We start from the raw sequence: 21,974 nt of genomic DNA, 5'->3' as shown, positions 1-21,974 counted from the left end.
GCCCCTCCCCCACTCACATTCTCTCCTCTTTCTCTCTCTCTCTCACTCAAAAATAAACATTAAAAAAATATATAAATGATTCAGACGCACTAAGGTATTTAGATAGAAGTGGCCTCAGATAGAATATTCAGCTCTAATGTAGAGATTTGCATGGAATTTTCTGTAGAGTCACTTGCTTCAGTAGCTACTGGATTCCATGCCCTTGGATGGCCTCATGCTTTCACAAGGTATCATGGTCATATCCTGTACTTATACACTGTCTGAAAATATAGTCAAGAGATTGATATGGTACAAAGTTGCCCTTTTTTGGAAGGGAGACGGTTCTATTCCCTGTCTGTTCTCTATACTGTAAGCTCTAAAACTCAGTCTCAGTGTCACCAGAAATGATCAGCCTCTGGGAAACTGAGCCACTTTAACTAAACTCACCAAAGACAATTTATAAATCGGAGTGTGTCTAGTTGTCTGTAAAACGGGAGAAATAAAATGACAGCAGAGAGAAATGGAACTTCAGAGTTAGACCTTCCTTTGATTCCTGGCTTTACCACTTTCTGCTATGAGACCAAATTCCTTAGTTGTCTTGAGCATCAGTCTTTTTAAAGGCAATAGGACAGTACGTGTCTGGCATCCAGGAAGCACTCCATAAATCATTGACTGCGTCTTACCAAACCAGTTGGATACTCATGTCAGAACAGCAGCATCTTTCATGATACAAAGCTTGCTTGGGAAACCCAAATACATTTGATCGTTGAACAACACAAGTTTGAACTGTGTGGGTCCACTTATACTCATATTTTTAAAATAAATACAGTACAGAGCTGTAAATGTATTTTCTATTCTCCAAAATTTTCTTAATAAGATTTTCTTTTCTCTAGCTTGAGAACACAATATGTAATACATGTAACATGCAAAATATATGTTAATTGTGTTATCAATAAGGCTTCCAGTCAACATAGGCTATTAATAGTTAAGTTTCTGGAGACTCAAAAGTTATACACAGATTTTCAACTGTATGAGAGGTCAGCACCCGTAACACCTGTATTGTTCAAGAGTCAACTGTAATACATATAGGTTTGCTTGCTAAAAATCAATTAAAAATTATAGTAAAAGACATTTATATTCATGTGGAATATTTTTCAGGAGGCCATGATAGTTTGCTGGGTCAGTTTTCTTTCACAATAGAAGGAGTACTGCCTACCTGACCATATACATGTCCCATGTAAGGAAAGGCTTCGTCCTAGACAATGCCAGGGCTATCCTGTGATTTCAGGGGCTTGAAGCCACATTCTTTATACCAAGATCTTTGTCCCATCTGCCCCAAATTCCATAAGTTGAGACATTCTTTTATGCATTGAAGACCTGGTTTGTTTAAGTTCTTTCAATGGAAGCATCTCTGGGCATAGCCATATTTGTTTTGCTGTTGAAAAGTTGGGGTCATTGATGACCATTCACTGGAAAGATGGGTTCTAAAATGGAAAGAAGAGGGAGGGCATCTGAGAATAATGAAACCATCAGAAAAAAATCTTTGCTACATTTACAGTAAAAAATTTAGGGGTGCTTAGGAAAGGGGAAGGCTCTGCATATCAGAGATTTCTCCTTAAGTCTAAGCCATTCTGGAATAGTTTCCAAGTAATAACCAATCATGCCTATGGTAACTTTATAAAGAGGCTTATATTACAGTCTCTTGCTGTAACAACCTTGCTTTCTTTTTATGTCAGTAGAAAACATCCCCAAATGTAAAACTCAAATGGAATTATAAAGTCTTTCCTTTTCCTTATTTTTGCCTCCATAGACTGATTTTTTCCCCATTGCAAGTGATATCTCTACCCTAGTTATCTTCTGTATTTTTAGCAGAATGGAGAAAAGGATCTTACCAGTAAAATGGATTTGAATTCCCATTATTTTGCTTTGATTGATGATATGAACCCCCATAATATCTCTTCTATAGTCCATATCAGGGGTCAGTAAACTATTTCCTGTAAATATAATTTTATTGGACACTGATACACCCATTCACTTATGTATCATCTATGACTACTTTCATGTTACAATGACAGAATTGAATAGTTGCCACGTACCTATGGCCTTCAAAGCGTATGGCATTTACTATCTAGCCTTTTACAGAAACAATTTGCTGATTCCTCACCTACATGGTAAGGAAAACCTCTATGAATCTAAAAGCAGACACTTTACTCCTTGCCTATACATTTCATGACTTATCATCTTTTCTAAAAATTTGATTCATTTATGGTGCTAGCTGGCCTTAGTACTCATCTTTTTCCATCATATTGGAAAAGAGTATTTGCACCAATTACATTCTTCCCTGATGAAAAAAGAAATATTAGTTTGATTTCTGGCTTTGCCATTTGCTAGTAATATGACATTGGAAAAGCTACTTAAGTTCTCCCAGACTCATCATAACCTGTAAAGTGGAATAATGAGATCTACTCCATTTGGTTACTGTGAGGGTTAAGTGAAAATATTACTTTAGCACTTAGCATAATTCCACTCATAATGAGTGCTCAATGCGTTTTATTTGCATATAATAGAAGTAACTTTAAAAACATATTTTGAAAATATCAACATACCCACAGAAACATGCCATTTATAAAAATGATACTAAGTAATTCCCAATACAAACAAAGATACCTTAGTTTTGTTCTTTGCAAATAAAACAAGAAGGATAAATCTAATCATTAACTTGGAGTTCATTGAGCTTTGATAGTGAGAATGAAGACATTTGCTAATTTCTATTTTTTAAGTGTGTGTGTGTGTGTGTGTGTAACAAGAAGGAATTAGAAACTAACTTGAATGCCTACAGTACACAGTCAAAACACTTCTGTTGATAAAAAAAAAGGTGCTGGAATAAGATAATAAAAATGTAAAACATGATTGTTACTGATTAACAGATTTTAATTGTCTGCTATGAAATTATTTTCTTAGGATTAAATATGAAGTTTTTGCATATGTTTCCCTATTCTAAATTTAGCCTGTTTGTGAAGTGCTCTGAGTCCTTCTTTTCTGTTTCAGTTTATATGCGACCTGCAGGCAATCCTTTCCTAGCTACCGTGTGTGGGTTCCAGATCTGTCTTATGTGCTCCCATAACTCAACCTTTCTGTTTTTCTTTAGCACTTTCTATATTGTACTTTATCTGTTTGCATGTCTAACTCACCATTAGCTACATATTCCTGGAAAGAAGAATCATAATTATATTTTATCCTGCACACTTACCACGCAGTGATTGTCAGTTAGTTAAATAAATGTTCAGGTTAAAAGAAAGAATGTGACACACATAAAATGGAAAGAAGGCTTTTCAGTGCAGTTTTATAATTAACACAAGTGAAATTATGAGAATCCCATATTCATGCAATATTCTGATTTAAAAACCTTTAAAAATGAAAAATGAAGTCAATTAGTAATTTAACATCATTCAACCAACAAATATTTATTGAGCAAATGATTTGCAGGCACTATTTTAGGTGATGGGGAGACAGTAATGAACAAAGCAGGTAAGATCTCTGATTTCCTAGAGCATCATAAACTCCCATACATGAGGCATTGTGCTTGCTTGCAAAGAAAACTCACTCACAAAATGACAAATGTACGTGTTATTGAGGCAAACTCTGAACTCATGTTTGGAAAGATGAATGATATTTTCTATTCACTGTTGTAAGCCGTGAACTTGGATGTTATTTCTTGAACCATCCTTTAATATCTAGAAATTTCTGAAGCAGGAGTTATAATCACCTAGTAAAATGTCAACTTCACTTATGTAAAACATAATTTTCATTTTATGCTGTTTCTGTTTTTGCTATCACAGTTTTTGTTAGTGACTATTTAGATCACAAGTGACCCATCATGTGGTATCAGTGTTTCTCTGTGTCAGTGTTTCTGCAAGGTGGGGGATTGGGGTAATAGATCTCAGTGGCTTCTTTCAGAAAAACAATTAGCACAGTGATTTATTGCCATGAAAATTCTGTGTAGCAAACCACCCTGAAACTCATTGGACCAATGGGCTTCACTGGGGCTTGGTCTTCTCATGGGAAAGCATGGAGGACATTCATAAATATAGAGTTCTCCTAATGACACGGCTTAGAACTGGCACACTTTTATTTCTGTCCATATTCTTTTGGCTAAAACAAGTAAAGTAACAAAGCTCAAGTTCTAAGGACAGGGTAGTAGTTTCCATTCTCAGAGAAGAAAAGACACAAGTGTAGATGCCAGGAGAGTGAAGAACTGGGACCAACAGTAGCCTATCACAATAATCCTATGATTTACTATGGCTGAGTAACAAACAGAAATGGATGAGAAATTGTACTTAAGATAGTCATTTTGCTCTACGGAAGGATCTGGCTCCATTTTGGAAGTTTTATACAGAGGAATTAAAAAATTGATGGACCGAACGTATGTGACCACCTACCCTCAAAACCGGTGTTTCTGTAATTGTGATTAGTAACATTATTGGGGGGATAAATCCCACTAATTAAACAAAGAAATAAAATAGAAAATATCAGAGTGGGTTGAATGAAGTAAGCGTTTTGTTTAATGAAAACGTTTGCTTCTGTTATGGAGGCATACTTACATGTGTACTGAGTCATGATACAAAATACGTTTCTTCCTATTGTGGTTAAAACAAAGCTTGGGAAAGCCGTTGTTCTAACTTATTTTCTATCTGTAAGATGTTATTGGCTTTAAGTACATTCTAATTTTTCAAAATAGTCCTTGGGCAGGCGTGTCATCTGTTTTGAAATTGAACCGTTTTTTCAGTGCTCGTTTTTTCCTTTGTAAGGATATCTAATACAGGAGTACTTTTCTTTCAAATCAATCAACAATTAAGGCAGTTTTAATGGACACGTGTTTTTATACATATGCTGGTAACACCCATGACTGTGGTTACTGGTGGCCCATGTTTGAGATTATTTTAAAAGTAATGGTAATATTTACCTTCTCTATTTAGCTTGCTCATTGCCAGCTTCCTGATGCTGGTTTAGAATAAAAGCACTTCCCAGTTATATGTATCAATAATAATACTGTTACCTTGCTTCAGAAAGATTTATTATCAGCTTATCTTTTCCAGATTTCAATATTTGCGTCATCTGTCTAGGTGAACTGTGGCCTATGGTAACACAGCAGTGGCTCTAGTCAGTAGCTGTCCAGGGGACACATGCGGAGGGGGCCTCCTCCCCAAAGGCAGTGTTTCTGCAGCCGGCTTGTCCCCTCTCTGGTCACTCTAACCTGAGAAGGTAGGTCTGAATGCTCATAGGGACTAGCCCGAGGGCCTAGGCAATCTTTCACTGAGAAAATGCTGACAGCCAGGAAAGTTATCAATGGTTTGGTACTTACTAATACATTAAAATTTAGGATTATTTAATAGAAAAGTTAACAAGGTTTCTATAATTTAGTTTCATAAAACCTGAGTTAGTAAGAGAAGGTAAAAAATAGTGACATATTTTTAAATAGCATGCTTTACCTGTGCTTTTAAAATGTTTCACGTTTATTAAAAATTCACCTATGAGGACCTAGGAAACCTGAAAAGTTGAAACATGATTTTTTATCTCCATTTCTCGTAAATGAAGGAAATTCCTTCTGTGTATGTTGGCTAGTGTTAGCATTATAAAAACGATCCCCACAGAGATTTTTATACATTTTAAAATTAAATCACATGTTATTGTTACTATTTGCTCAATTACAAAACTAAAATCTTATTTGCACAAGTATTATTTGGTGGGAAAAATCCTGGCCCTTTGCCAAATGACTTCACTCTTTAGCGTGTGTGTGTGTGTGTGTGTGTGTGTCTGTTTACGTGCCGTATATTAGATTGATTAGATTAGGAAGTTTTTAGTTATGATGACCTAAATTTGATACATATCATCTTATGCAAGTCTACATACCAGAAAAATTTTCCAGTATAGTTGATTTACCTGCTCATAATATTGCTGAAGATTCTTTTTTCTCTTTTCAATTGGAATGGGTTGATGGATAAGCAAACGAATGGAACTTGCCATGCTTCCTGTTTCTTTAAGATGGAAAAGATTGCTTCCAGTGACATCACCTTCTCAAGACTCATGACTTAAATATTTGAAAAAGTTGTTTCTCCTACCCCTTCTTTCTTTCTCTTTTTTAAAATAAGTGTTTTACCCTAGAGGAGAAAGCAGGAAAAGACCTCTCTGACCTCAGCTGTAGCAATTTCTTACTTGACACATCCCCAAAGGCAAGGGCATTAAAAGCAAAAATGAACTACTGGGACCTTATGAAGATAAAAAGCTTCTGCACAGCAAAGGAAACAACCAACAAAACTAAAAGGCAACCAACGGAATGGGAAAAGATCTTTGCAAATGACATATCGGACAAAGGGCTAGTATCCAAAATATATAAAGAGCTCACCAAACTCCACACCCAAAAAACAAATAACCCAGTGAAGAAATGGGCAGAAAACATGAATAGACATTTCTCTAAAGAAGACATCCAGATGGCCAACAGGCACATGAAAAGATGCTCAACGTCACTCCTCATCAGGGAAATACAAATCAAAACCACACTCAGATATCACCTCACGCCAGTCAGAGTGGCCAAAATGAACAAATCAGGAGACTATAGATGCTGGAGAGGATGTGGATAAACGGGAGCCCTCTTGCACTGTTGGTGGGAATGCAAACTGGTGCAGCCACTCTGGTAAACAGTGTGGAGGTTCCTCAAAAAATTAAAAATAGACCTACCCTACGACCCAGCAATAGCACTGCTAGGAATTTACCCAAGGGATACAGGAGTACTGATGCATAGGGGCACTTGTACCCCAGTGTTTATAGCAGCACTCTCAACAATAACCAAATTATGGAAAGAGCCTAAATGTCCATCAACTGACGAATGGATAAAGAATGGAGCCTGTTTCGGATTCTGTGTCTCCCTCTCTCTCTGCCCCTCCCCCGCTCATGCTCTGCCTCTCTCTGTCAAAAACAAATAAACAGTAAAAATTAAAAAAAAAAAAAAAAGAAATTGTGGTTTATATACACAATGGAGTACTACGTGGCAATGAGAAAGAGTGAAATATGGCCCTTTGTAGCAACGTGGATGGAACTGGAGAGTGTGATGCTAAGTGAAATAAGCCATACAGAGAAAGACAGATACCATATGGTTTCACTCTTATGTGGATCCTGAGAAACTTAACAGAAATCCATGGGGGAGGGGAAGGAAAAAAAAAGAGGTTAGAGTGGAAGAGAGCCAAAGCATAAGAGACTCTTAAAAACTGAGAACAAACTGAGGGTTGATGGGGGTGGGAGGGAGGGGAGTATGGGTGATGGGTATTGAGAGGGCACCTTTTGGGATGAGCACTGGGTGTTGTATGGAAACCAATTTGACAATAAACTTCATATATTGAAAAAAATAAAAATAAAATAAGTGTTTTACAAAACACTTTTGGTATTGTAATAAAGAATAGTGGATAAATTAGAGAGCTGCAAACCTATTTTTAGAATAAAATTATTATCAAGTTTATTTCTAGTTTTATTTCTAAATCTGTATAGAACAAAAACAGGATATGAGGGCATTTCAGAAACTTTAGGGCATTTAGCAAAACTTTAATTTTAATATAAGACTAATGTGGATAAATAACTCATGTAAAGAATTATATAAGCACAAAAAGCACAAATTGTATAATTTCTTAATAATTACTCACCAAGAAGTTTTTTTTTTTAAAGTATGGTTAAAGTTTTGTTTGAAGCAATTCATAGACAATACATTTAATTTTATTAAATACTTTTTTCTGGTTATGAAAGTAAAACATTCTTATAGTAGAAAACTTGGAATATGTAGAAAACATAGAGAAGAAAGTAAAACCTTCCTATTCTTTCACCACCCAGGAAATTTTGTTAGTAAAATTTGGTATTATTTTTCTTATTTGCTGTTGTTTAATTTTTTTTTTTGAGTTTCAATTTCACCACCTCTGAGTTAATGATATTAAGCATTTAGAGTATACCATTCCATACCTATTTTCCATGCCTATACAAATGTGTGTGTTTATGTGTGTGTGTGTGTGTGTGTGTGTGTGTGTGTGTTTAAGCAGCATTGTTGAGATATAATTGATATGCAAAGAACCATACACATTTAACATGTACAATGAAGGAATTTCTAACTGGATGACTAGAAGATTTTCTTCTTTATCTTTGAAATCAGAACCAAGCTAAGTGTATGTGCCCTACTTTATAATGGCCCCAGGGGGCACAGAAATGAACTAATGAACTCCTTAGTTCATTTGTTCATTCATTCAATCCTTTATTCATTTTTGTGCTCAATGTTCTAGACATTTCCCAGGCCCTGGGGCTATAGCAATGAATAAAACAGTCCATTCCCTTATGACATACTCCCTTCTTTGATTCATTTCATCTTGATTTTTCCCTGTTCATCCCCCTTTTCTCATTGCTTTCCCTCTGCCTATAGTGACCTTTAAAATTTTTTTTTAACGTTTTATTTATTTTTGAGACAGAGAGAGACAGAGCATGAACAGGGGAGGAGCAGAGAGAGAGGGAGACACAGAATCTGAAGCAGGCTCCAGGCTCTGAGCCATCAGCCCAGACCCTGACGCGGGACTCGAACTCACGGACCGTGAGATCGTGACCTGAGCTGAAGTCGGCCGCTTAACCGACTGAGCCACCCAGGCGGCCCTATAGTGACCTTTTAGAATGTACCTTTTTAATGTTGATTTAAATATATATTTGTATTCTTGTAAGAGTTTCCTGATGCTTTTTTATATATTCCCTTAACATGTCTATAACATTCTTCTTGGATGTTTACTTATTTGATAAACTATGCACAGGATACTATTGTAAGTAAACACTTTACAAATGTTAACTCATTCCAGCCTCATAAAACCTCAAGAAATAGATTTTTATTTATTTATTTATTTATTTATTTATTTATTGCATAAGAAAACTATAGGCCCAAGAGTTTGGGTAGCCTGTCCAAGGGCACAGAATAGGTGAATGGCCAGACCTGCCTGGACTTGAAAGGCCACACTCTTCAGCACACAGCTCCAACCTCATAAATTCAAAACCCAACTCCTGATTTCTTCCTGTTTCTTGCCCTTCTCCAATCACCATCTTTTTCATCTCCTTAAACGGGACCCTCCGCCTTCAAGCTGCTCAAAACAAAAGCCTTGCTATTTCCCTTGATAACTTCCTCCCAGCCCACACTCAGTCGATGTGCAAGTTCTGCCTGCTGTATCTTTAGAACATTTCCAAACTTGACCACTACTCTTCACACTCACTGCCCCTGCTATGTCCAAACCATCATCTTCCCTCGCCAGATTATAGTGACAACGTCCTAATCATCTCATCTTTGTCCTTACCCTCTGCCTCTGTTCTCAGCACAGTAGCCAGGGTGGATCTGTCAGAACCTGTCAACTCATGTTGCTGGGTTCAAAACCCTCCAGTGACTTCCTTTTTTCACGCAAGGGCAAACAAAGCTAGAATTCTTACTGTGACCCGAAAGGCCCAATTCAGTGTAGCTCTGTACAGCTTCCGTGGCTTCCCCATCTATTTTTTCTCTGTGTTCCTGGCTTTGTGCTATCCCCATTGACATCTGCTAATTTTGCAAACACACTAAGCATGTTCCCATCTCAAGACTTTGGAGTCTGCTATATCCCCTCCCTGGATTGTGCTTCCCCTACATATCCATGTGGTTAGCTTCTCGGTTCCTTCAGATATATATATATATATATATATATATATATATATATATATATATATTATTCAGTCAGCTTTTTATTTAAGTTTTCCATGGCTACCTTATCCTGAAGCTCAATCCTCTCCCCAAACCTTGCAGTTCTCTCTTCTTTGCTTTATTTTTTCTCCTTAGTAACTATTGCATTCTAATTTCATGTTTATTGAGAACATGAAGTGTCCCCCAACCCACACCTGAATGTAAGTTCCTGAAGGGCAGGAAGTTTTGTTATGTCTTTTCACCCTAGTACCTGGTATCTGACAGAGGGAAGGCATTTACCCAATATTTATGAAAAAGGATGTGTGAATTTCTATTTCTTTGTATTTTAGCTTAATGTATGCAATGTTCTTCCACTTGATTCACAAGGTCAGTGATTTGGTCTTCAGTTGTGACTATTCTCTTTTATAACTTCTTTATGGATTTTAAAAATACCTGAGATAATTTCTTTTGCTTTCAGAACCTTTTTCCGTGCTCTAATTTGATCTTCTTGGGTGCTTTTGCTAAATTTTGTTTAAAGCTCTCATTTTTCTGCCTCTAGAGTAGTTTTTTCTTTTCTTTTCTTTTTTAATTCAAATGTTTATTTATTTATGGAGAAAGAGAGAGAGAGAGAGAGAGAGAGAGCAAGCGTGAGAGGGACAGAGAGAGAGGGAGAAAGAGGATCCCAAGCAGGCTCTGCACTGTCAGCATGCAGCCCAATGTGGGGCTCAAACTCACAAACTATGAGATCAGGATCTGAGCCAAAATCAAGAGTCGGATGCTTAACCTACTGATCCACCCAGATGCCCCAGGTCCGTATTACTATTTAAAAATTCCCTCCCTCACATCAGTCAGAGTACTATATACCTCAAAGTTTCTCTTATAAATAACCATGGATAGTTCTAGAACAAAAAATGAAATCCTGGGTTACAAGGTTTTATATCTCTATTCCGAATTTTGCATTATGTATTAACTATAAAGTCACCATCTAGAAGAAATGGAAAGTCACTTAAATGAATCCAAAGAAGCCAACAAAGCATTGAGACCGGCTTCTATTTAGGCCAAGGACAGCTATTTATTCTTAGTTTCCTTTAAGGTATCAAGCAGTCCTTGCCTTGAATTCCCTGGTAATTTAACTGCTCTACATTTCCTCCTTGGAAACTGCTTTTGTATTTCTACATTTTGTACATTTCTACATTTGTGCATTTTGCTAAGGACATACCAGAAGATTCTGCACTGTTGTAACTCCAGGCCATTCATTTTACTATTGTTTCCTTGAATAGCTGCCAGTTCCCTTGGGGCAAAAGGTCTTGATATCTCTCTAAATGTGCCTTGGAAAAGGTGACTTTTTCCTGTAGTGTTTGGGAGTGCTGAGAAATTCCTTATCTAAGCTTGTGTAACTTCTGCTTCTCCCTGGTTCTGTTCACCAGTGATTGCAGCTTTATTAAAAGAATTTTTTTAATGTTTGTTATATATCTTTGAGAGAGAGACAGAGTGCAAGTGGGGAAGGGGCAGAGAGAGAGGGAGACACAGAATCTGAAGCAGGCTCCAGGCTCTGAGCTATTAGCACAGAGCCCAATGCGGGGCTCAAACCCACGAACCATGAGATCATGACCTGAGCTGAAGTTGGATCCTTAGTCAACTGAGCCACCCAGGCTCCCCAACAGTTTTATTTTCAAAAGCTATGATTTTTCCACTCTATTCTCCGTGATTATCTTTTGAAGGGGCACAGTGGGCCTCCTTTCCTTTCACTTTGTAACTAATTATTACAACTGATGGCAAACAGAATGAATTTCTCTTCTGCTTAACATTGTCTGTCAGACATACTTTCTATTCCTTTCACATAATTCACTCATATTCTTTACCTTTTACGAAAGAGTGGTGAGGAAGAAACCAATCCACTCCTTGGCTTAGAAGCTATGTATTCAAGTAAAACAGAAAGGAAGGGAAAAAAGAAAAGAATCAGGGAAGCCAGCTAGGAGCTACCAATTTTGGCTCGGACCATGAGAACTGGTCCATTATGGATATATTTTCAATGAAGTGTCAAAATATCTACTGATGGGTTGGTTATATTGTTGAGTGTAAGAAAGAGTAGTCAATGATTACTTCAAGGACCAGGACTGAGGATTTTCAAGAATGAGTTGCCATTTTCTAGATGTGTAGGAAGGAAGAGGAGCTGGACACATGTTGTGAAGATTTGAGGCTTTAAACATAGTCAGTGGATATATCCTCTAGGCAGCAGGAGATGTTTGTCCAGAGTACAAGCAGGAGGCCATGGCTGGAGGTATTTATTTGAGACCCATCAGCATACAGATTAGCCTAAAGCCAGGAGACTAAGAAATCACGTAGGGAGCTGTTCTAAGTAGAGAAGAGAATCAAAGACTTGCCTTAGGGCAAGTGACTTAAGGACGAACTAGCAACGAAGACTGAAAAGAGTAACCAGCGAGGTATCAGAGCTTTAAGAGTGGTGACCTGGGAGCCAAGGAAAGAAATCGTTTCAAGAAGTACCTTGAGATACGGAGCATGATGAGTAGATGAAGTCTGAGCATTTATCACTGGGTTTAGAACAGAGGACAACATGATTAAAAATTGTTTTCCACTCTCAGCATCAGTGCCATCTTCTGGGAAACCTCTGTGCCACAGAGCCAAGAGGAAGAAGCAGTGGGTGAACAGGCTGAAGCGGAAAAGAAGAAAGATGAGGCAGAGGTCCAAGTAAATTGCCAGCTTGTGCACCCACGGAAGTCACAGGAACAGAAATGAGGAAAGCCAGAGGTCAGGGATGTTTGTACAAATTGTTGGACTGCACGCCTACTTTCTAGAACTTGATCCAGTGGATCTAGACATCCATCATCATTTGATCACAATGACCACCTTTGAGAAACCCACCTTTGTCATACCAAAACAGTCCCTTTTGATCCTTTGCCAAGGAGCCTTGACTTCCAGGACTCATTCTGTTTTCATCTGTGGCTGAATGTAACACATGTAAAATAAATCATCTCTTCTGCTGTCTTAGCTGAAGAAAAAAGCTTTTAATGAAGTGCTGACAATAAAGGTCTCTTTGGAGTGTATTCAAAGGGTTAGTAAGAGGGGCACCCGGGTGGTTCAGTTACTTGAGTTTTAGACTCTTGATTTTCGGCTCAGGTCATGATCCCAGCGTCAGGGGCTCTGCACTGAGTATGGAGCCTGCTTAAGATTCTGTCTCTCCCTCTGCCCCTCTCCCCACCCCGCTTTCTCTCAAATAATAATAAAAACAGGTTAGTAGGAGAAGAAAGGAAGACAGGGAGTGAAAATTACTCTTTTGAAGAAGTTTTGTTTTTCGAAGTGAATTTAAAAATAATTGCTTTTTGTGGAATTTATTCTTTTTATGGAAGAGTACTACATATTTGGGTACTGCAGGTAATTATTTACAAGGGAAATACTAAAGAGCCAGGGAAGAGAGGAGAATTGTAGGTTATGTCCTTGAACAGGTACAAAGAGATGTTTACTGGGCATGTGCAATGAGACATGGTTGGTTATTTGCATTAATAAGACAGAGGATTAAGTATACAAACAGATGAAGGCTGGGAGGTAAGTGAAGAGATACAGTGTGGACATTTTCTTCTGATCGGGTGTGTTTTTTCAGTGAAACAGGATCAAGGCCATCAGAGAATGAAGATGAGAGAGAAGGTATCTGAGATAGAAAGAGGGAGCAGGTGTGAAACAGTCATCTCAGAGAGAAGGAGAACAAAAGTAATAGAAGGAGGGGTAGGATCCTTGAGCAGCTCTAGTGGCCAATACTCGTCATGAATTTAACAGGAGGCCCCTTGTGTGTTTTTCTCCACCACACTCAGCTGCATGAATGCAGGAGGAGAGCAAGAGGAGAACTGGATTGGACAAAGGTTCAGGTTTTGCTAGGAAAGTCTGTTAACGAGGAGTTGTAAGATAATGTCAAAAACGATTGGAATCTAACTGGGTAAACAGGGCGCCTGGGTGGCTCAGTCGGTTGAGCGTCCGACTTCGGCTCAGGTCACGATCCCACGGTCTGTGAGTTCGAGCCCCACGTCAGGCTCTGTGCTGTCAGTTCAGAGCCTGGAGCCTGCTTCGGATTCTGTGTCTCCTTCTCTCTCTGTCCCTCCCGCACTCAGGTTCTGTCTCTCTCTATCAAAAAATGAATAAAGATTAAAACAAAATTAAAAAAAAAACGAGATGAGCCTGAGGGAATGAGGAATAGTGAAAAGATGATAAAATAAATGAATGAAGGGCTTCAAGGGGGTTGAAAAAGTGTTAAAAGAAGAGCACTAGTGGCATGGATTAGGAAGACAAAGTGTGGAGCTTGAAGTTAATATTTTGAAATGACTGCATTACTGATGAAGACAAATTCCAGGGCATGGCCATGGGAGTTTGAGATAAAATAGAATGGGGGTCATACTTATTGGAAGACAAAGGGTCAAGGAGCTGAAAGCTCATTCCTGGATCATTATGTGACATTAAAATTATCAAGAGTTTTGGCAGGAGTAAACTTGGAGAGAGTGGCGGTAGGTCAGGAGTTAACCTTTGCAAGAAATAAAGAGAAATGACTTGGGAGTCTGTAGATGTCTACAAATGAAGGAGGTGTAGTTTGAACACAGAACTTCAAACTTTCAAGGGGTGGTGGTTAGGAAGGATGGCGGCACAACGATCTGCAGTGGCAGTCTTGCATTGACTACTTTTCCTCTAAGCTGTATGGTACAAAGGGGAATCTACTTTTCCTCTAAGCTGTATGGTACAAAGGGGATTAAGGATGCAGGAGAGAGAACAGCCACCTTTGACAAAGCTCCAGGTGATGAGGTGTACTCAGGGAAGAGATGGTTTTGGTTAGAACAGAGTGAGGGAAATATTTGAGAAGAGTTTGAGGAGTTTGAGGAGTGGGGTGATGACCCAAGATCCAAAAGGCACACTTGGAAGGGTTTTGTGAGTAATGGCAGATAGGTGCAGATTAGGGAGTTGTACAGAACAGAGACTGAGCCGTTAGAGGTGGAACCAGGGACCAAGGGCATGGTGAGATTAGTACTGATGGTCTTTTACCGGGAAGTGGGAACACTCGACCACTGAGTTCCTATCATGTCAGACAGATTTATTTTAAACTATAACTCCTATCAGTATATTTTTAATTCATATGCCATTTTCAAACATTAGGTGATGAGATCGTTTGTACAGAATCGGTTGTTTAGCGAGCTGATCAAAGAGATTCATTAACTTTCCATATTACAATCTTGCATTATTTATATATACAAGTAATGATTATTTCTAGTTAGCTAAATTCTCAGAGCTGGAAGAAAAGAAACAAAAGTACTATTATGTCATGTTCTTAGGTAAGCATTTAACGCATAATATCATCATACGCCATTTATTTAAGCAATTAAATCTGTTTAAAAGCAAATTATAACACTTTAATCAATACTTGCTATAAATTATGTGTAATATTCTTTAAGATAAGCAGGAAAAAGTTTTAAGTGTTTTTCAATGTTTATTTATTTTTGAGAGAGAGAGAGTGAGAGAGAGAGAGGGGGCACAAGCGGGGGAGGGGCAGAGGGAGAGGGAGACACAGAATCTGAAGCAGGCTCCAGGCTCCAAACTGTCAGCACAGCTCTTTTATTTTTTTATTTTTCATTTATTTGGAGACAGACAGAGACAGCACGAGTGGGGGAAGGGCAGAGAGAGGGAGGGAGAGAATCTGTACTGTCAGCGCAAAGCCTGATGTGGGGCCTGAACTCACGAACTGTGAGATCCTGACCTGTGCCCAAACCAAGAGTCAGACGCCTAACCGTTGACTGAGCCACCCAGGCGCCCCGCAGGAAAATTTTCTACTCAAGTGTCATTAATTTATCAACAATTTCCAAGATATTGTGCTTAACACTCTATTTCTCTGAAACCAGTATGTGCAACTATGAGAAGAAAGCCTCTGAGTCCTTTGTTTTTTATCTAGGAACCGAATATTTTGATTCACAAAGAACAAAGTATACAGAGTTGTCAGATGACTTTCCCATCCTCTATGAATTTCATATTCAAAAACTGAACAGCAAGTTTGTTCCCCCCCACCTTCCCTTACTTCTTTTTGGACTCTGAATCCGTATTTAGCATACCAGGTAAGGATGTGACTTTGACAGAAATTAATTAGCAAACATTCCTAAACAGTGATTAGCGTGTGTTGCTTGATTCCTTTAATATGTCAAAAGCATACGTAAAAGAAGGAAGGAAAAGGGGGAAATAGACAAAAAGTCTATGTAGAAGATTTATAACTTAAGTGATAGAGTATATTTAGGTGCACATTTAAATTACATAGTAAAAAACCCATCATTCTTTTCGTGAAATCTGAATTATAATTCAAATGTTACTGAGTTCAAATAACCTAACTAGTTGTAACTTGCTATTTGTTCTGTCATGGAAGAGGCCTGGGTGTCTGTGGAAATGCATCTTACAGATTCATTTGGCATAAATATGTTTCTTTCCGGGAATAGAGAGCAGGAAGGAATTGGGGAGAGGTGTTTCAAATTTATTAAAATATGCATTTTAGTACCTAAATATTTTATTCCTCCAATTCTAGTTCTGGATACATTTAGGTTTTTTTATTTCGTTTTGAGAGAGAGAGAGAGAGAGACAGAGACAGAGAGAGAGACAAAGTGAGCACAAGGAGAGGAGGGGCAGAGAGAGAGGGAGACACAGAATCTGAAACAGGCTTCAGGCTCTGAGCTGTCAGCACAGAGCTTGGCACAGGACTCAAACCTGCAAACTGCGAGATCATGATCTGAACCGAACCAAAGTCAGGTGCTTAACCAACTGAGCCACCCAGGCACCCCTGGATGCATTTAGATTTCTATGTAGTCTTGATCTAAACTGTCAGCCCAGAGGGAAATGCAGGAGATGGAAACGATGACAGACTCCTGGAATTCTAAGGCTTGTTGCTGTTTTCTAGCATTTCAACCTAGTGACAGTTTGTTCATTGACAGCAGAAATTCACATTCTTCTCCCTCTCTCTCTCTCTCTCCCTCTCTCTGTGTATATGTATGTGTGTGTATACATACACACACACACACATATTTGTGTATATATATATATACTCCATATATACATATATTTTCAAAATATATTGAAAATTCCAGAATTTAGCTGAGAATTGCAGAATCATATAGAAACAGAGGGACATTTTTAAACTCGGTCTCATGGAGACTTGGGTTTTTAATGAGGCATGAGGAAGAAGGAAGTGTCATCTCTGTTTTAACAAGATTTTACTTTTATTCGTTTTATAAATTGGGATTACATGAAAAAAAATTTTTTTAATCAGTTTCAGAGCTTTAAAGAAAAAACCAAAACAAGCTCCAGTGCTGTGCCCACAGCCCACACCGAAGCTCAGTTTCTCTGGGTTTCTCACCTCAGCTGTCTTTTCTCTGGGCCACATCATTTCTTACCATAACTTTGGTCCATATATTTAAAATCTCTAATAGTTTGGACCACAACATAATACTTCACTGGCGGGTACCACTTTTCAAGACAGCCTATGTCCTCACATGAAAACTAAAAGCTTAATATTCTTGAAAATAATTCATCTGTGTTGGTGCTTTCTGCCGTGGAAAGAAAATATGGATTGGTAACGATGAAACTGTACAAGTAATTGAGACCTCAGATCATATTCCAGCTTTAATGGTTTCGTGAACTAAGCCTCGATTTCTTGCCAGTATAATTACACTTACAAAACATGCCATGTCCTCCTTATAAGGAACAGTGTTTATATTGTAGATGTGAAATGTTAAATGAAGTAACACTTGGAATATTATATCTCAGTGCTTTGCAAACTGGAAGTAAAGGTATGTAAGCTTCTTTCCATTGCAATTCATTCTGTAATTAGAAATGACTTATATGGGGCACCTGGGTGGCTCAGTCGGTTAAGCGTCCAGCTTCAGCACAGGTCATGATCTCACAGGTGGTGGGTTCGAGCCCTGCATCGGACTCTGTGCTGACAGTTCAGAGCCTGGATCTTGCTTCAGATTCTGTGTCTCCCTCTCTCTCTGTGCCCCTCCCCCATTCATGCTCTGTCTCTCTCTTTCTCAAAAATTAAAAAAAAAACATTAAAAAAAAAAGAAAGAACTTATATATTATCAAGTGCAAAAGGAGGCACTAGGGGATATTACCTGTTTACAAGAGGCACACGTAAAATATTGCACTTTTTCTTCTAAAATTTCTAAAATTTTAATTCTAAAATTTCTGGGAACTTGTATCTACCCTTTAGAATATAAAGCTCTCCCTCAAGACTGTCTTTTGAACAAAGACTATTTCCATAGATTAAGCATATAAAGAATTCATCATTTGACCTTCTCTGGCCTCAAAAAGGTGCCGTTTCATATACTTTAACCTAATAATTCAACTTTTCATTTCTAGCACAGTATCCGACATCAAGTAGATGTTTAAAAAAATTATTGAACTGAACCATTGAATTAAGCTTAGAAATGAAAGCTCTTTCTAAAATAACTATTTTGGCGGGGCGCCTGGGTGGCTCAGTTGGTTAAGCGTCCGACTTTGGCTCAGGTCATGATCTCACAGTTCGTGAGTTCAAGCCCCGCTTCGGGCTCTGTGCTGACAGCTCGGAGCCTGGAGCCTATTTCAGATTCTGTGTCTCCCTCTCTCTCTCTGACCCTCCCCTGTTCATGCTCTGTCTCTCTCTGTCTCAAAAATAAATAAACGTTAAAAAAAATAAATAAAATAACTATTTTGGTGGGCGGGCACCTGGGTGGTTCAGTCGGTTGGGCAGCCATCTACGGCTCAGGTCATGATCTCATGGTCTGTGAGTTCGAGTCCTGCGTTGGGCTCTGTCCTGAGAGCTCAGAGCCTGGAACCTGCTTTGGATTCTGTGTCTCCCTCTCTCTCTGCCCCTTCCCTGCTTGCTTTCTGTCTCTCTGTCTCTCTCAAAAATAATAAACAATAAACAAATTTTAAAAAAAGAATTAGTTTTTTAGCAAGAAGTAATAGGTAAATGTGTTAGAAGTTAAAAGAATCAAATTGCCAATGATTCGCTCTCTCTTTTTTTTTCCCCCTCCCAGGTTTCTGGAATGGGTTTACGGAAAGCAAAGAAGAAACTCTAACCTGAGTATGGATTTTGAAGAAAGATTCCTCAACATGCAAAGGAAGAAATAAGCTGGTGGATAGCCCTCAGAAATGATGTCCTTTTGCCACAATGTCATTAATATTTCTTGTGTGAAAAGCAGCTGGTCAAATGATGTCCGTGCTTCCCTGTACAGTTTAATGGTGCTCATAATTCTGACCACACTCATTGGCAATCTGATAGTCATTATTTCCATATCACACTTCAGGCAACTTCATACCCCAACGAATTGGCTCATTCATTCCATGGCGACTGCGGATTTTCTGCTGGGGTGCCTGGTCATGCCTTATAGTATGGTGAGATCTGTTGAGCATGGCTGGTACTTTGGAGAAGTCTTCTGTAAAATTCACACCAGCACTGACATTATGCTGAGCTCGGCGTCCATTTTCCACTTGTCCTTCATTTCCATTGACCGCTACTATGCCGTGTGTGACCCACTGAGATACAAAGCCAAGATCAGTATCTTGGTTATTTTTGTGATGATCTTCATTAGTTGGAGTGTCCCCGCTCTTTTTGCATTTGGAATGATCTTTCTGGAGCTCAACTTCAAAGGAGCTGAAGAGATATATTACAAGTACATTCACTGCATAGGAGGTTGCTCTGTCTTCTTTAGCAAAACATCTGGGGTACTGGCCTTTATGACTTCTTTCTATATACCTGGATCTATTATGTTGTGTGTCTATTCCAGAATATACTTCATAGCTCAAGGACAGGCAAGATCCATTAATGATGCAATTGGATTGGAAGAGAAAAATGGAATGTCACAAAACAAAGAAAGGAAAGCTGCAAAGACTTTAGGGATTGTGGTGGGAGTTTTCCTAATATGCTGGTGTCCTTTCTTTGTCTGCATGGTCATGGACCCTTTCCTGGACTATGCTATTCCACCCACCTTAAATGATGCATTGGTCTGGTGTGGCTACCTGAACTCTACTTTCAATCCAATGGTTTATGCATTTTTCTACCCCTGGTTCAGAAAAGCACTGAAGATGATTCTATGTGGTAAAATTTTCCAAAAAGACTCTTGTAGGCATAAACTATTTTTAGAGTCACATCCATAGAATTATTATATTTACTGTTTACTGCTTTGCAAAACAGCTGGTGATCATAATTTTGAACACAACATAATTAACCACATGCACCAATTGAGGGGTCTTTCATCAAATGTTTGAGCCAAAGAATGGATAGTGACATATAATGCTTTTATTTCACTTCCTTTTTGGGACACAGTGGGTGTAATCCTTGCCATGCTTACTATTACATAGAAGCTTTGCAAGTCCAGAATTTAAGGCCCTACGTTAAGAGCCTTTCTTGCCCTTAGCTGAACTGCCATGAATTGACAATTGTTCAATGCTGAAATTATGGGGTCGCAATTGGATATGCAAATTAGAATTACTTTGTCATCCATTTGCTCGAATATATATGTCTTTTTGTGAAATCAAATAAAGTACACATTAAATGATATTAAATACTTTTTATACATAATTTGCTATTTATCATGAATTCTTATTAATATGTATTCCACTTGTAAAATATTTTGATTTTCATCTTTTTATAATATGCTTTCTTGATTCTCATACTTGCAGAAATTTGGAAAATAAGGAAAAATAAAAATAAAATATCGTATAGAAACAAAATGAAAATAAAGATATCACTCATAGTTCACCTCCTGAAAAAACTTAAAATTCTTGACAACATAATTTTTTGGTAACTCTATACTGTTACATTGTATGGATGCACAAAGATTTTTTTAGACCATTTCTCTGTTGACCGCTTAGACTTCAGTTTCTTTTTTTTGTTTTGTTTTTTAATAATGGAAATGAAACCAACTTTCTGTCTGTCACCTGCTACTGAAAGTTAGGAAAGTGTCTGAAAGGATTTCACTGTATTTCAAGGTTGTGCCTGGTATGGCAGGACTCAAAATACAAGCTCTAGGAAGTAAGACAAATCCATTTGTTGGGTTCCAGGCTGCATCGAAAGAGAAACAGATGGCATCCACACGAGGAGAAAAAGGAACAGGGGCGCCTGGGTGGCTCAGTCGGTTGAGCCTCCGGCTTCGGCTCAGGTCATGATCTCACAGCTTGTGAGTTTGAGCCCCGCGTCGGGCTCTGTGTCTCCCTCTCTCTCTGCCCTCTCTCTCTTCCCCAACTCATGCTCTGCCTCTTTCTCTCTCAGGAATAAATAAACGTTAAAAAAAAAAAGAAAAAGAAAATAAAGAACAAATGATAGTTTCAAATAAGATTCCCTAACAGGAGTGGGCAACCATTCTTAATTGTAAGCACTGATTTCCAGTTGAACTGTTTCTCATACAGGCTTCAAGTAGTCTGTTGCATGGGGAGTAACCCTAGGGATTTGGATTTATTTATTTAATAAAAGAGACTTATGCTCATGAGTACGTTAGGGTAAGGCAGCTAATTTTAAATGAAATTAAAACACACCTTCTTGCATACAAATGTGTGTTCACAAACTTGATGATCTCCGAGGATATGTTAAATCCTTCTAGCTCTCACAGTCTGTTTCAAGACTACATGTTTTGTTTCATTGATCTGACTAGAGTTTTGTTCTGGTACATTTAAAAAACACAAGTTACCTTTTCATTGAGTGTATGATAAGACAAATTGTCATTATTTACTCCTAGTGTCAAAAATTACCTTGACTTTTTTTTAGCTGAGATGATTCTGTCAGATTCTAAAAAGGGAACAAAAGCATTTAGACGGCTTTCTGTACATTATAGCAAGTTTCTGTGGTGTTCTCCATTTGCTCCCACACAATCCTCTTAAAATTATTCCTAGACATTTTGTACTTTTGTGTATGTGTGTTTTGCCTATTGTGAATAAATCTTTTTTTAAGCCACTATGTTTTTTGGTACCCAATATTGCTGGCATGCAGTAAAATTAATTTTAGCTTTTCCGTTGATTTGTTTGGGCTTCTACTCTGTAGTCATATTATCCTCAAACAATGCTAAATTTTATCTCCCGTCCAATAGTTATGATTTTTATTTATATTCTTTGTTATACTTTATTAGTCAGAATTTCCAAAGAAATACTGATAGTGGTAATAAGAGTCATCCTTGTCTTACATCTCTTTTAAATTAATACTCAGGTTTTAATATTGATTCCACATTTTTCTTGGGACAAGTTCATGACTCAGATAATTCTACCTTTTTTACTCAACGTT

The 21,974-nt window shown here is 38.1% G+C and overlaps 2 protein-coding genes across 6 annotated transcripts in view; both read left to right on the top strand.

Moving 5' to 3' along the window:
* The window catches only part of VNN1 (vanin 1), a 94,351-nt gene extending 75,500 nt beyond the window's left edge, over positions 1-18,851 (top strand). For all 5 annotated transcript variants that reach the window (XM_058735306.1, XM_058735305.1, XM_058735304.1 and 2 more), the window contains one exon: positions 18,739-18,851. In XM_058735306.1, coding sequence (XP_058591289.1) covers positions 18,739-18,832 — 94 coding nt within the window. In that variant the 3' untranslated portion in view covers positions 18,833-18,851. The remainder of the gene's footprint in view (positions 1-18,738) is intronic.
* A 2-nt stretch (positions 18,852-18,853) lies between these two features.
* Positions 18,854-21,650, top strand: TAAR1 (trace amine associated receptor 1). The gene has a single exon (XM_058735313.1). The coding sequence runs from the start codon at positions 18,854-18,856 to the stop codon at positions 19,856-19,858; it is 1,005 nt and encodes a 334-aa protein (XP_058591296.1). The 3' UTR covers positions 19,859-21,650.
* Positions 21,651-21,974: the final 324 nt, after the last annotated feature.

The sequence above is a fragment of the Neofelis nebulosa genome, chromosome 6, assembly GCF_028018385.1.
Source record: "Neofelis nebulosa isolate mNeoNeb1 chromosome 6, mNeoNeb1.pri, whole genome shotgun sequence".
Classification (NCBI taxonomy): Eukaryota; Metazoa; Chordata; class Mammalia; order Carnivora; family Felidae; genus Neofelis; species Neofelis nebulosa.
The sequence above is the reverse complement of the archived record's forward strand: the minus strand, read 5'-3'. Positions and strand labels throughout refer to the sequence as shown.

Excerpts from the sequence above, each read along its gene's own strand:
- TAAR1 (XM_058735313.1), top strand. The coding sequence starts at position 18,854 with ATGATGTCCTTTTGCCACAATGTCATTAATATTTCTTGTGTGAAAAGC.